Here is a 12,723-nt window from a genome sequence, read left to right as displayed (position 1 = left end):
TAAAAAGAAATTACATTGTTGTCCCTAGATAAGAAATATCTAATTATTATGACAATTAAAAGTCCAGTCCCACACCAACCAAATGGACATTGTGTGCTATCGAGATTAGTTGGCGAATGGTGATTGGTTGCAGCATGGCAAATAGTAGCAGTACATTGGTTACAGCGGGGGTGATTTAGTTACAGTGGGGTGATTAGTTACAGCGAGGTGATTAGTTGCAGCAAAGGTGATTAGTTACAGCGGGGTGATTAGTTGCAGCAAAGGTGATTAGTTGCAGCAAAGGTGATTAGTTACAGCGGGGTGATTAGTTGCAGCAAAGGTGATTAGTTACAGCGGGGTGATTAGTTGCAGCAAAGGTGATTAGTTACAGCGAGGGTGATTAGTTACAGCGAGGGTGATTAGTTACAGCGGTGTACTGTTTAGTGTTTGGATCCCGAATTAAAAAACCGTGATGTGGAAATGTTGGCCAATTGGAGCATGTCCAGCACTTCAAGTGTTAAAAACTTTCACATCCATACCGTTTGCTCACACTTATTTAGATCGTGCTTTTTTTGTTTGTTTGTTTGCTTGCTTAACCGTGCTTTTTTTTTTCTTCCTGTTTTTTTTCCCTGTCTTTACTTCTTCATTTTGGATTCGATTCTCCTCTTTCTCCTTAAGCAGCCTTTTCTCTCAGTCTCTCATAAAGACACACACTCATGCTCCATTGGAGTCATGTGTATTTTCCTCCTCACTACAGCACACCGTGTAGAGTTAACAACATGTTTATGTTGGCTAATATAAAAGGAATAGCTATGTATCTACACCATAACTCCTTTTAGATTGAAAAGATGTTGCTTTTGGTTTGTTTAATGTTCCCGCACGATGATTTCATGTCACTCGCAGAACTTCCTCAGTTTTAGAGCAGGAATTCCAGGTTGAGGGGGAAACACAAAGTGCAGCTTTACTCATCACGCTCTCTCTCTCTCTCTCTCTCTTTACACAGGCTCTGCCTACATGTCTAATGGTGGAGGCGGAGCCGGAGGGGTGAGTAGCTCCACCCACCTCCTGGACCTGTTTGAAGAGCCAATTCCTGGAGTGGGCACCTATGACGACTTCCACACCATCGACTGGGTCCGAGAGAAGTGTAAAGACCGTGAACGTCATCGTAAGGTATCACGCTGAGTGTCTCTCTCTGCCTGACACACACACACACATTTGTCTTGCTACCCTTGCGAGGACCTTGTCCTGACCTAATGAAGCTAATTCTTAAGTATTTAGTATTTTATTTTTCAAGCTGCAAAAAATGGAAAACCAAACAAAAGGTCCTAAGTGTAGTTTCTATTTCCTGTCTGGCGAACCAGTGGTGCTTATCCTGTTAAAGCTCAGGGTTGTTGATCAGAGGATCGGGGTTCAAGCCCCAGAGCTGCCAATCTGCCACTCTTGGGCCCTTGAGCAAGGCCGTTAACACCTCTCCGCTCCAGTGATGCTGTATCCTAGCTGACCCTGTGCTCTGACCCCAACCTCCAAAGTTGGGATATGTGAAGAAAGAATTTCACTGTGCTGTAATGTACATGTGACAAAATTAAAGGCTTCTTGTAGTCTTTTGGGGATGTTAAATCATACATAATATATTATTGTTATTATGCGATTATTATTTACATAATTATTCCTTAAATTAAGTGAGAGCTTGCAGCTGATTGGTCAGTTAGATTCATATGTGTTACTAGTCATGTCTGTTTGAAATATCACCCTCATTTTGTGTGTGTGTGTGTGTGTGTGTGCTCTGCTCTGTAGATTAACAGTAAGAAGAAGGAGTCAGCATGGGAATTTACAAAGAGCCTGTATGATGCCTGGTCTGGGTGGCTGGTGGTGACATTAACAGGGCTGGCTTCAGGTACCTAACACACACACACACGCACACGTGCGGTACTCCAAGGAGCTACAGTGTTGGAAACCATGACGTAGGCAGACACACAGCAGCTGGTGCACTGACTGTCACACTTCATGAACTTTATTAAGCTCCATCACCTGATGATCCTGTAAATAAACCTTTCTGAGCAGGAGAATAATTCTATATAGTATAATATTACTATATATTATTCACATTTCTCTGATACCTGCTACTTTACACTTTGATCTGCTGTAAGTGGAGAAGAAAAACAAATATGCCTGTTATATTTAATGTCATGAAAACATGACATATATGTATTTATTTATACAGGTCCAGTGTCTGTTACTTGCTCCCTTTCTCACCGTCTCTCCATCCGTCTCCTTGTTCAGGTGCCTTGGCCGGTTTGATAGACATCGCTGCTGATTGGATGAACGACCTGAAGGAGGGGGTGTGTCTGAGTGCCTTGTGGTTTAACCATGAGCAATGCTGCTGGGGCTCCAACGAGACCACGTTCTCCGAGAGAGACAAGTGTCCACAGTGGAAAACGTGGGCTGAACTCATCCTGGGCCAAGCAGAGGTGAAAACAATACAGAAAATAAATAAGTCTGGACAATCTGTTCACTGCTAGCTGCCAATAAATACATGTTTATGTTAGTTAGATGTGTGTTTATCCACCGAGGAAGACCTGGAAGGATGAGGGAAAAAATAGACTTGAAGTAACAAATCTATATTCAGAATATAATGCATTTTCTTTTGGTGTTTAGGGCTCAGGCTGAAAAATGACACCTTTACTCTCCCTTGAAATCTTCAAGAATAAATACATTTCAAGGGGGGGTAAATACTTATGCAAGGCAATGTACAGTCAAAAAAAAAACTGTTTGAATGAAAAACAGAAACATAATTTAATAAGGCTTTTAATAAAATGCGGTAATAAGTAAATACAGTAATAAAACGTGTTTTCCCTTCTCTAAACTCTTTAACTAAAATGCCTCCAAATTAAAGGAGGCGTTTGTGACCTAAGTGCATATCTAAAAAAAAAAAAAAACATATCAAAGAAACGTACAAATGTATGTGCAATAAAAACACATTACTCTTGAAAATCGAGAATTTCAAGAGGAATGTGTTTTTATTGCACATACATTTGTAAGTATATCTATATAAAGGTTTATAATTTATTATTATTATTATTAAATCTGATCTATACTCTGGTCTGTTTCAGGGTCCTGGCTCCTACATTATGAACTACTTCATGTACACATACTGGGCTCTGACCTTTGCCTTCCTGGCAGTTGTTCTGGTCAAAGTGTTTGCGCCGTATGCGTGCGGCTCTGGGATCCCCGAGGTACGTCTTCCACGTGTCACATACGATCTGTCGGTTACAGCAGAACCGAGATGATTTATAGTCTTTCTTCAGTGAATGTGCAGCTTAGACCTTCTCCTCATCACCATTCACTGACTTTCAGATTAAGACCATCCTGAGCGGGTTTATAATCCGGGGTTACCTGGGCAAATGGACACTGATGATAAAGACCGTTACTTTGGTGTTGGCCGTGGCATCAGGACTGAGTCTGGGGAAAGAAGGCCCACTGGTACACGTGGCCTGCTGCTGTGGCAACATTTTCTCTTACCTCTTTCCCAAGTACAGCAAGAACGAGGCTAAGAAGCGAGAGGTAACACCTGAGCATGTCATCCTTGCGTCTGTCTCGCACTCGTGTGACGTTTGAGTCGTATAAATTTTTTAGTATTATTAATTACAGAGCCCGCTGCATGTGTGTTTGCGCAGGTGCTGTCTGCGGCATCGGCTGCGGGCGTGTCGGTGGCGTTCGGAGCTCCTATAGGAGGAGTTCTGTTCAGTCTCGAGGAGGCAAGATTAACAGAGAACCTTTAACAGATCTTAATAATTTAATGACTTCATATCACACACAGGGGGCATCTAAAAGAAAAAAACTTCTCCGCTCTGTTTCAGGTGAGTTATTACTTCCCGTTGAAGACGCTGTGGCGATCCTTTTTCGCCGCCCTGGTTGCAGCGTTCGTGCTTCGCTCCATTAACCCGTTTGGGAACAGCCGCTTAGTTCTGTTCTATGTGGAGTACCACACACCCTGGTACCTGTTCGAGCTCTTCCCCTTCATCCTGCTTGGTGTGTTTGGTGGCCTGTGGGGCGCCTTCTTCATCCGAGCTAACATCGCCTGGTGCCGCCGCCGCAAGTCCACACGCTTCGGTAAGGGCTACTTTTGCACTGACAGCTGTTATCAGCCACCATGATGGATTTTATAAGCACTACCTCAAGCTTTGCCGTTCAGTATCACATGCATCCCAAATTGCATACTAATAGTCATGTATTATTTTGTAGTATAAATAAAAGTGTGTAATGTGTTCACACTGAAAATTCACAGCGACACCAAGTGGTGCACTTCAAAAACCCAGATTAACACTCAACACTAGCAGCTTTGCTTATGTAGTGAACAGGGACAGGGCCACAAGATGCTGATGCTGAATGAGAATAAGATCAAGCAGTAGCTTTAACAGTAACATACCATTTTTAATACCCATCCACAGGCAAGTACCCAGTCCTGGAGGTGATCACAGTGGCAGCCATCACAGCCATCGTGGCTTTTCCCAACCCGTACACCCGACAGAACACGAGTCAGCTGATTAAGGAGCTGTTCACCGACTGCGGGCCGCTGGAGTCTTCGCAGCTCTGTCAGTATCGCAGTCAGATGAACGGGAGTCAGGCGTATCCAGAAGGCGCAGAGGCCACCACCACTCCCGGGGTTTACTCTGCCATGTGGCAGCTCAGTCTGGCGCTCATCTTTAAGATCATCATGACCATCTTCACCTTTGGCTTAAAGGTAATAATGAGGCATTTCCCCAAGCAAGCACTTTTAGATTAGATAAGATTAGATCATATTAAATGATCACATGCTATTTGATACTCATTGCATAATCCTCTGTGTGTGTGTGTTCCTGTGACAGGTTCCCTCTGGTCTGTTCATTCCCAGCATGGCAATTGGGGCAATAGCAGGTCGTATTGTGGGCATTGCTGTGGAGCAGCTTGCTTACTATCACCACGATTGGTTTCTGTTTAAGGAGTGGTGTGAGGTGGGGGCAGATTGCATCACTCCTGGTCTTTATGCCATGGTTGGAGCTGCAGCTTGTTTGGGTACGTTATGACACAGCACGTTATGATATTTGTATGTGGACAGGCATGGTTGTGTTGACGTTTTTGTGCTGTGTGATGTCTCAGGTGGTGTAACGCGGATGACCGTGTCTCTGGTGGTCATCGTGTTTGAGCTGACTGGAGGGTTGGAGTACATTGTACCACTCATGGCTGCAGTGATGACCAGTAAGTGGGTGGGGGATGCGTTCGGGCGTGAGGGTATTTATGAGGCACATATCCGTCTCAACGGCTACCCGTTCTTGGATGCGAAAGAGGAGTTCACACACACCACGACAGCTCGCGAGGTAATGCGGCCGCGACGCAACGAGCCACCGTTAGCAGTGCTTACTCAGGACGACCTGACACTGGGAGAACTGCAGACCGTCATCAATGATACCAGCTACAACGGCTTCCCGGTCATCGTCTCCAAAGAGTCCCAGAGACTGGTAGGGTTCGCCCTGCGCAGGGACATCACTATAGCGATAGGTAAGACCCACACTCCCACATCACTATAGCTATCAGTAAGACAAAGACAAACACACACACACACACACTTCACTATAGCTATCAGTAAGACAAACACACAGACACACACACACGCACATCACTATAGCTATCAGTAAGACAAACACACACATCACTATAGCTATCAGTAAGACAAAGACAAACACACACACACACTTCACTATAGCTATCAGTAAGACAAACACACACACACACTTCACTATAGCTATCAGTAAGACAAACACACACACATCACTATAGCTATCAGTAAGACAACCACACACACACACACACACACACAAGATCACTGTTGTATCTATAGGATAACGCATGTTTCTGCTTGCACATGCCGTTTGCATGTGATTTTTATTCACGTTTCCCTGTATCTGTCCTGCAGAGAACGCACGGAGGAAGCAGGAAGGCATCGTGCTAAATTCGCGTGTATATTTCACGCAGCATGCCCCAACACTTCCCGCAGACAGCCCACGTCCTCTGAAGCTGCGCAGCATCCTGGACATGAGTCCCTTCACCGTCACAGACCACACGCCCATGGAGATCGTCGTGGACATTTTCCGCAAGCTCGGCCTGCGCCAGTGCCTCGTCACGCACAACGGGTGAGTCATGGGAAAAGAACCGGTTCTCGCACTTGCGTCGTATAGTATGAGAGCAAAGCCAACAAGTCCTACAGCTTGGTTGGTAATTAATTAGCTCTGAAAATACTGAAATACACTCTGTATGTTCTGAAGGAGGTCGATCCGCTGGCTCTGCGATGCAGTACTACCCCTCCATTGTCTTTAATCATGGTCAGCTTGTTAAGTCATCCAGCTCATTCAGATGTCCAGTAGCTGAGACTCGAGGAAGTCTACCTACCACTGAACATCTACTATTACTGGGATTCTAACATAAATCTAGTCACTGTTAGAAATTTACCCAAAAAGCAGCAAAGCAACAGTGAATAGTAGCGAATGTAGCCGTATGAGAATGTGCTACCGAACACTAGACCTCAGCTGGTGATTAGTACCGAGTCTCACTCACAGCTCATATTCTCGTACCCCTTTCCCACTAACAAGGATCTGGTGCTCCAACTGGAACCATTAAAGTACCTGAGATGTCCAAGACTCGTAAGAGTCATCGGCCTGAGAAATAAACTCTCAGTCGTGCTATCAGATGATATCCAGTCTTTTAAATGAACATATGAAACAGATAATATCCATTCAGAAGCTTTCTATGTAATAATCAGCGCATGGTCCCGATGCACAGAAAGCGGTGGCATCGGAAATGGTGCAAAACTTTACTCTTTTTATTTATTTATTTATTTATTGGTTAGCATTTGGTTACATTAACATTTTTACCAGCCGAGCATTTCCAAACTTGTCTCAGTAACTTGGCTCAGGTTTGGTTGAAGGACTTGTTGGTAAAATGAGGCAGAATCTGCATGGTGCAAGAGAAACTACTGTAGAGACCGCAGGTAATTAATTAGAGCTGCAGATTTAAGGAAGGTCAAGCAGCTCTTTCTATATATTGCATTTTCTCTTACTCTAGCTGCTAACCGATGCAACCAACTGTCTCTCACACACACACACACACACACACCCCTCTGCTGATGGTTTTAGCTCCTGCCTTGCTTTTGAAACCACTGTGTCCACACACACACACACACACACACACAGGTCAGCAACTTCATGGAACTAATTCAGTCATGTGACCTCCTCCTCCTCCTCCTCGTCTTGTTATGTAGCAGTTGTACAGGGACCTTTAGAGACTGCACACTGATGTGGTTTAAAGGAGAAACGCAGAAGGCCACACACTACTCTAAATGTTTTTCAGTCACAATTTGCAATAGCGATTCACTCTCTTGACCCAGATCAGCTTCCCAATGCAGTAGAGCGCCTCCTTGTGTCCACATCATGCATTAGTGACCATGCTAGCTCTGGGTAAAGCTAAGATACACCGCGACACGTTATCAGATCACTTTGCGAGCGTCTCAGGTCAACAAATTTAAGTTCTCATCAAGCATGCCGGTTTTCCTTTTTAAAAACCTTCTTTTGTTTAGTAATTTAAAAGTTTCTAACTGTTTGCATTCATTTCTTTGCTAATCTTAAGTTGACTGATTTATTTGTTGTTCTGTTGTAATTATTATTATTATTATTTTTTTCTTTTTCTGTTGGTTCTAGTGTTGTATTTTTAGGTTGTCTCTGTGTGAGTGTTTTGCTAAGTGACGGTCGCCACGGTGTGTGTTGCAGGATTGTATTGGGCATCATCACTAAGAAGAATATTTTAGAGCATCTGGAGGAGCTCAAGCAGCACACGGAGCCCCTGGTGATTAGCCCCGCCCATATCACGCCCACTTGAGCTTTTAGTCCCCGCCTCTTAGGAGGGATGCATGAAACTTGAGTGGACAAAACAGAAAAGACAAAGTAGCGGGCAGTTCCCCGGAAAATCGGCCACTTTCCGAGACCACAATGTTTGGGGACTCGATGATATTCGCAAGTATTACACAAGGTCACAGCGTAAGACCATTACAGTGTCCCATTGTGGTTTAGTAGCAACTTACTGATTGAATGACATTTTGGGGGAACTGTCAGAATTAAGAGCACATTAATCAACACCAGGTTGAACAGGGTCACTGGTTTGACCTTGTGGTGTTCCTTCAGTCTGTAATACATGAGCAGAGCAGCAGAGTACAGCCGGCGGTGGGAGGGACATGGCTTCGTTCTCAGCTCAGCAAAACAAACTACAAATGCAACGTATTTATTTGCCCCAAAAACGCTACTTGCAAACAAACATGGTCTTTTCTCAATCTTCTGCGTGGCTCCTAGCTTTCAACCACAGATTGCATTTTTAATCTGGTTCATTTTTCTATAACGACGTCTCTGAACCCAGGTCAGGCTGCAGATCGGGTGAGCCGGCGCTAATATTTTATTCCTTATCTTGTTAGAGTTTATAGTTATAGGGATTAGTATGATGGACACTCCACTTAACCCACACCTAAAATGACAAAATTGTCTAGTGAAGTTTGGAACAGCAGCTAAAGAGATAAAACAGAACTACGAACTAAAGATAAAGAAAAAAAAAAAGAGTGAGTCATTGTGTAAGAGGGTGGAAGAGGCCGAAGCAGACTTTTGCCGTGTGTGTGAAATTCTTAACATGGAATAGAGGACTTTTAGCTGGAGAGATGGATCTAATTAGTTAAAGATGGGGAAAGTGCAGCAAGTTGTTTTAATCTGTGTAACGTTCGCCCACGTAACCGTTCAGTCGTTAAGATGCCGGATATTTAACCTTCCGTCTGTCGAGTAAGTCGCATACAGTGAAATAAAGCACACACAGGATTGAGAAAAGCCACCTTTTATTGTATTTCTCCAAAATGTGTATGCTGAGAAAGTGTGTGATTCGGCTGCATCGTCCACTCTTTAGTAAAACCCATGCTTTGTGTACTGTGTACTCTTAAAGCACACACATCTCACATACGTATCTCCGTATCTTCATCGTAACCTAAATCTCTTTTGTTTTTCCTTTATTTTCTAAATTCCTCCTCTGGGGTCGGGGTCAGCGTCCACTGGGCAGCAGATTGCTGAAGTGCGATGCCACTCGTAGCGCCGCCTCATAAAAGATCGGCGAGTAACAGGCTGTGTAGCTGAGCATTTCTCCTCTGCCTGCTTATCTTCCTTTTAGTTCTGTCCAGTAGATGATCCTCAGTAGTGCTAGCAGTAGTGAGTATTAATGTAATGGTTTGTCCATGGCTGTGTTTAGAAGAGTTACCGTAGCAGCATCCATCCTCAAACCAACACGTCCTCCACTCAGTACACTTCAGTCCCACCGCTCCACCTCTCCTGATTGTCTGTGTCGATTCACCAACATTTCACGATCGTATTCATGCTCCTCCTCCTCCTCTGTGTCTACTAATCCCTCCACGTCCAGTCCGAGCTCTCGTACAGAGCTAGCTACTTCCTGTCTGCTTTTCAAAGTGACCCCCGGGTTGTTTCTTCGCAGTGTGCACTGTGGGCCACATTTTACTGACGCTGTTCAGGCTGCTTTCATACCAGAGGTTTTTATTTACGTTTGGACACCGGCACACGTTTCACGGGAGACAGTTATGTGGGTTTTAGAAGTAAAAAGCCTTTTATACATCACTCAGCATGATGGGAGATAAATAAGAAAAAACAACATGGACAAAGAGACGAGATCATCACTGAGAATAATAATAATAATAATAATAATAATAATAATAATAATAATAATAATAATAATAATAATAATAATAATAATAATAATGCTTATGCATTGAAATAGTTATGACTAAATGTTTAAAAGAAATCTTTATTTTTAAGGTAAGAGCCGTCACTGCTCCAACGTTCCAATTTTATTTATTTTTAATTTTCTTTATTATTTATTAAGTTATTTTCCAATAACTCTAGCATTATTTGTATTAAATAATGAACCATTTTTTTGCTTCATAGACAGCACTTTTAAAAAGTCTGCCGAAGTTATCACATCAACGATAATGGATTAGAACAGATACAGAAAATGTATTTATTTCTTCTAGGAAGACAAATTGAGTTTTAAACAGCAATGTAAAACAAATCATTGTAACAAATTTATTATTATTATTATTATTATTATTATTATTATTATTATTTTACAGACTGGTTAATAGATAGTGGCCAGTGGTAATAGCTTGGGTGTGTTGCTATGGTTACTGTGTTTGTGGGGGTGGGGGGGTGGGGGAATTTCTCTACATAAAAACGTCCAGTATCCAAGCAGCCTAACAGTGTATGTTCTGCACAATCAGTAAAGCGTGTGTGTGCGTGTGTGTGTGTACTGCAGCAGCATCCAGTGAGCTGTCTTGTGAAAACGGCGTTCAGCTGGAGACTCAGCAATGTGGCCAAAACCAGTGGGAGTCACTCTGGATTCAGACGGTTCAGAAATGATTCTGTTCTGCTTTACTTTCTCACTCTCTTCCCTTTTTACACCGCCACACAGACAGCTGTGGAACCCGAGTCCGTTTCATGATGCAATTCAAGAGCACATTTTTATTTCCTTTAACAAAAAGATCTCAATCTGTGAATGTATTCAATTGCTTTTAGGCTTAATTGCACTTAATAATAAACACCGCTACCATTCATATGTGCTTTTGAATTCAGATTAAGACGCTGACCAGTGTTGCGAGTGTGTGTGTGTGTGTGTGTGTGTGTGTGTGCGCGCGCGCGTGTGTTGAGGCTGAAGTCAGGGATGAGTGATGGTGTGTTCAGTGTGCACTCTGTCCCTCGTGTTTCATTTCACCTCTCTGATTCTCTCTAGGTGCTGCAGGTCACTGATCATCACTTTAACATCTTCCTCTCTGCCTGCCTGTGTGTGTGTGTGCGCGTGTGTGTGTGAAGACCCTGGCTTCTTTTTGTTGGCACTCTTCTTCTGCACCACCGGTGTGATTGGCTGGAAAAATCTGATTGAGATTGAAGAAACAAATATTCTTTTTCTTTTCTTTTTTCTTTTTTTTTTTTTTTTAATGTTCCTGCCAACAAAAAGACCCACACTTGATTGTTCCACACTTTCTGACTCTTGTCTTTTGCTTCATTCCTGATGTTCTTTTTCTTTCTTTTCTTTCTCTTTTCTTTATCTCTCTCTCTCTCTCCTACACAGGCGTCTCCTTGGTATTATTACAAAAAAAGATATCCTCCGTCATATGGCCCAGATGGCAAACCAAGATCCCGAGTCCATAATGTTCAACTAGTGCCCTCTCACACCAGACACGAGGAAGAGGAGAGCGAAGAGGAAGTCCGATTACTGGACCACGTGTCCCACTGACCTGTTTGTGTCCTGCCCCCTCAACCCCCCATCCCGCATGGCTCCTAACTGGGGACCGGCTGCATTGGTGGAGTTTTCCGGATCTCCATCCAGGCTTTCAGGAGGAAGAAAGACTTTGCAGAAAAAGGCTTGAAAGATGATCCAGAGTTTCAGCCACTGATGAAAATGCACTAATACTCACACGTGGGCTTGCACCGATTTGGCTCAGCACCTTCGCTCGGTCTCACCTTGATAGACCTCACTGGGATGAAAGGTCGCGATGATCCACACGAATCCGAGGAGGGACCTTGATGACCAAACTCCGCTCATGTACAGCTATGACCCCTGAACTCCTGCCACCTGCATCACCCTGCCATGTTCCCACTAAAGACTCCATACTCCGTAACACATGAGCTTGGGAGAGTGTGTGGATATGTGTGTGTGTGGATATGTGTGTGTGTGGATATGTGTGTGTGTGTGTGTGTGTGTGTGTGTGTGTGTGTGTGGATGTAAGTGTGTGGATAAGTGTGTGTGTGTGTGGATAAGTGTGTGTGTGTGTGTGTGTGTGGATGTGTGTGTGGATAAGTGTGTGTGTGTGTGGATAAGTGTGTGTGTGTGTGGATAAGTGTGTGTGTGTGTGGATAAGTGTGTGTGTGTGTGTGTGTGGATAAGTGTGTGTGTGTGTGTGTGGATAAGTGTGTGTGTGTGTGTGTGGATAAGTGTGTGTGTGTGTGTGGATAAGTGTGTGTGTGTGTGTGGATAAGTGTGTGTGTGTGTGGATGTGTGTGTGTGTGTGTGTGTGTGTGTGTGTGGATAAGTGTGTGTGTGTGTGGATGTGTGTGTGTGTGTGTGTGTGTGTGTGTGTTTGTGTGTGTGTGTGTTTGTGGATTAGTGTGTGTGTGTGGTTGTGGATAAGTGTGTGTGTGTGGATGTGGATAAGTGTGTGTGTGTGTGTGTGTGTGTGTGGATAAGTGTGTGTGTGTGTGGATGTGGATAAGTGTGTGTGTGTGGATGTGGATAAGTGTGTGTGTGTGGATGTGGATAAGTGTGTGTGTGTGGATGTGGATAAGTGTGTGTGTGTGTGTGTGGATGTGGATAAGTGTGTGTGTGTGTGTGTGTGTGGATAAGGGTGTGTGTGGATGTGGATAAGTGTGTGTGTGTGGATGTGGATAAGTGTGTGTGTGTGTGTGGATGTGGATAAGTGTGTGTGTGTGTGGATGTGGATAAGTGTGTGTGTGTGGATGTGGATAAGTGTGTGTGTGTGGATGGATAAGTGTGTGTGTGTGTGTGTGTGTGTGTGGATAAGCATATGTGGATAAGTATGTGTGTGTGTGGATGGATAAGTGTGTGTGTGTGGATGGATAAGTGTGTGTGTGTGTGTGGATAAGCATATGTGGATAAGTATGTGTG

General features: G+C 43.7%; 1 protein-coding gene across 8 annotated transcripts in view; it reads left to right on the top strand.

Moving 5' to 3' along the window:
- Nucleotides 1-12,723, top strand: part of clcn3 (chloride channel 3) — a 34,359-nt gene that overhangs the window by 18,829 nt on the left and 2,807 nt on the right. For 3 of the 8 annotated variants that reach the window (XM_027178172.2, XM_047810841.1, XM_047810838.1), the window contains 13 exons: nucleotides 983-1,149; nucleotides 1,774-1,873; nucleotides 2,260-2,447; nucleotides 3,090-3,212; nucleotides 3,334-3,540; nucleotides 3,654-3,734; nucleotides 3,837-4,089; nucleotides 4,428-4,720; nucleotides 4,845-5,031; nucleotides 5,116-5,514; nucleotides 5,930-6,146; nucleotides 7,776-7,851; nucleotides 11,170-11,846. In XM_027178172.2, the coding sequence (XP_027033973.1) occupies nucleotides 983-1,149; nucleotides 1,774-1,873; nucleotides 2,260-2,447; nucleotides 3,090-3,212; nucleotides 3,334-3,540; nucleotides 3,654-3,734; nucleotides 3,837-4,089; nucleotides 4,428-4,720; nucleotides 4,845-5,031; nucleotides 5,116-5,514; nucleotides 5,930-6,146; nucleotides 7,776-7,851; nucleotides 11,170-11,334 (2,456 nt within the window). In that variant the 3' untranslated portion in view covers nucleotides 11,335-11,846. Of the gene's footprint in view, nucleotides 1-982; nucleotides 1,150-1,773; nucleotides 1,874-2,259; nucleotides 2,448-3,089; nucleotides 3,213-3,333; nucleotides 3,541-3,653; nucleotides 3,735-3,836; nucleotides 4,090-4,427; nucleotides 4,721-4,844; nucleotides 5,032-5,115; nucleotides 5,515-5,929; nucleotides 6,147-7,775; nucleotides 7,852-11,169; nucleotides 11,848-12,723 lie in introns of those variants that run through there. The other 5 variants (XM_047810835.1, XM_047810839.1, XM_047810845.1 and 2 more) reach the window with 5 other exon arrangements.

The sequence above is a fragment of the Tachysurus fulvidraco genome, chromosome 1 (assembly GCF_022655615.1).
Source record: "Tachysurus fulvidraco isolate hzauxx_2018 chromosome 1, HZAU_PFXX_2.0, whole genome shotgun sequence".
Classification (NCBI taxonomy): domain Eukaryota; kingdom Metazoa; phylum Chordata; class Actinopteri; order Siluriformes; family Bagridae; genus Tachysurus; species Tachysurus fulvidraco.
Note: the sequence above shows the minus strand (reverse complement) of the source record. Positions and strands in the feature narration are given on the sequence as shown.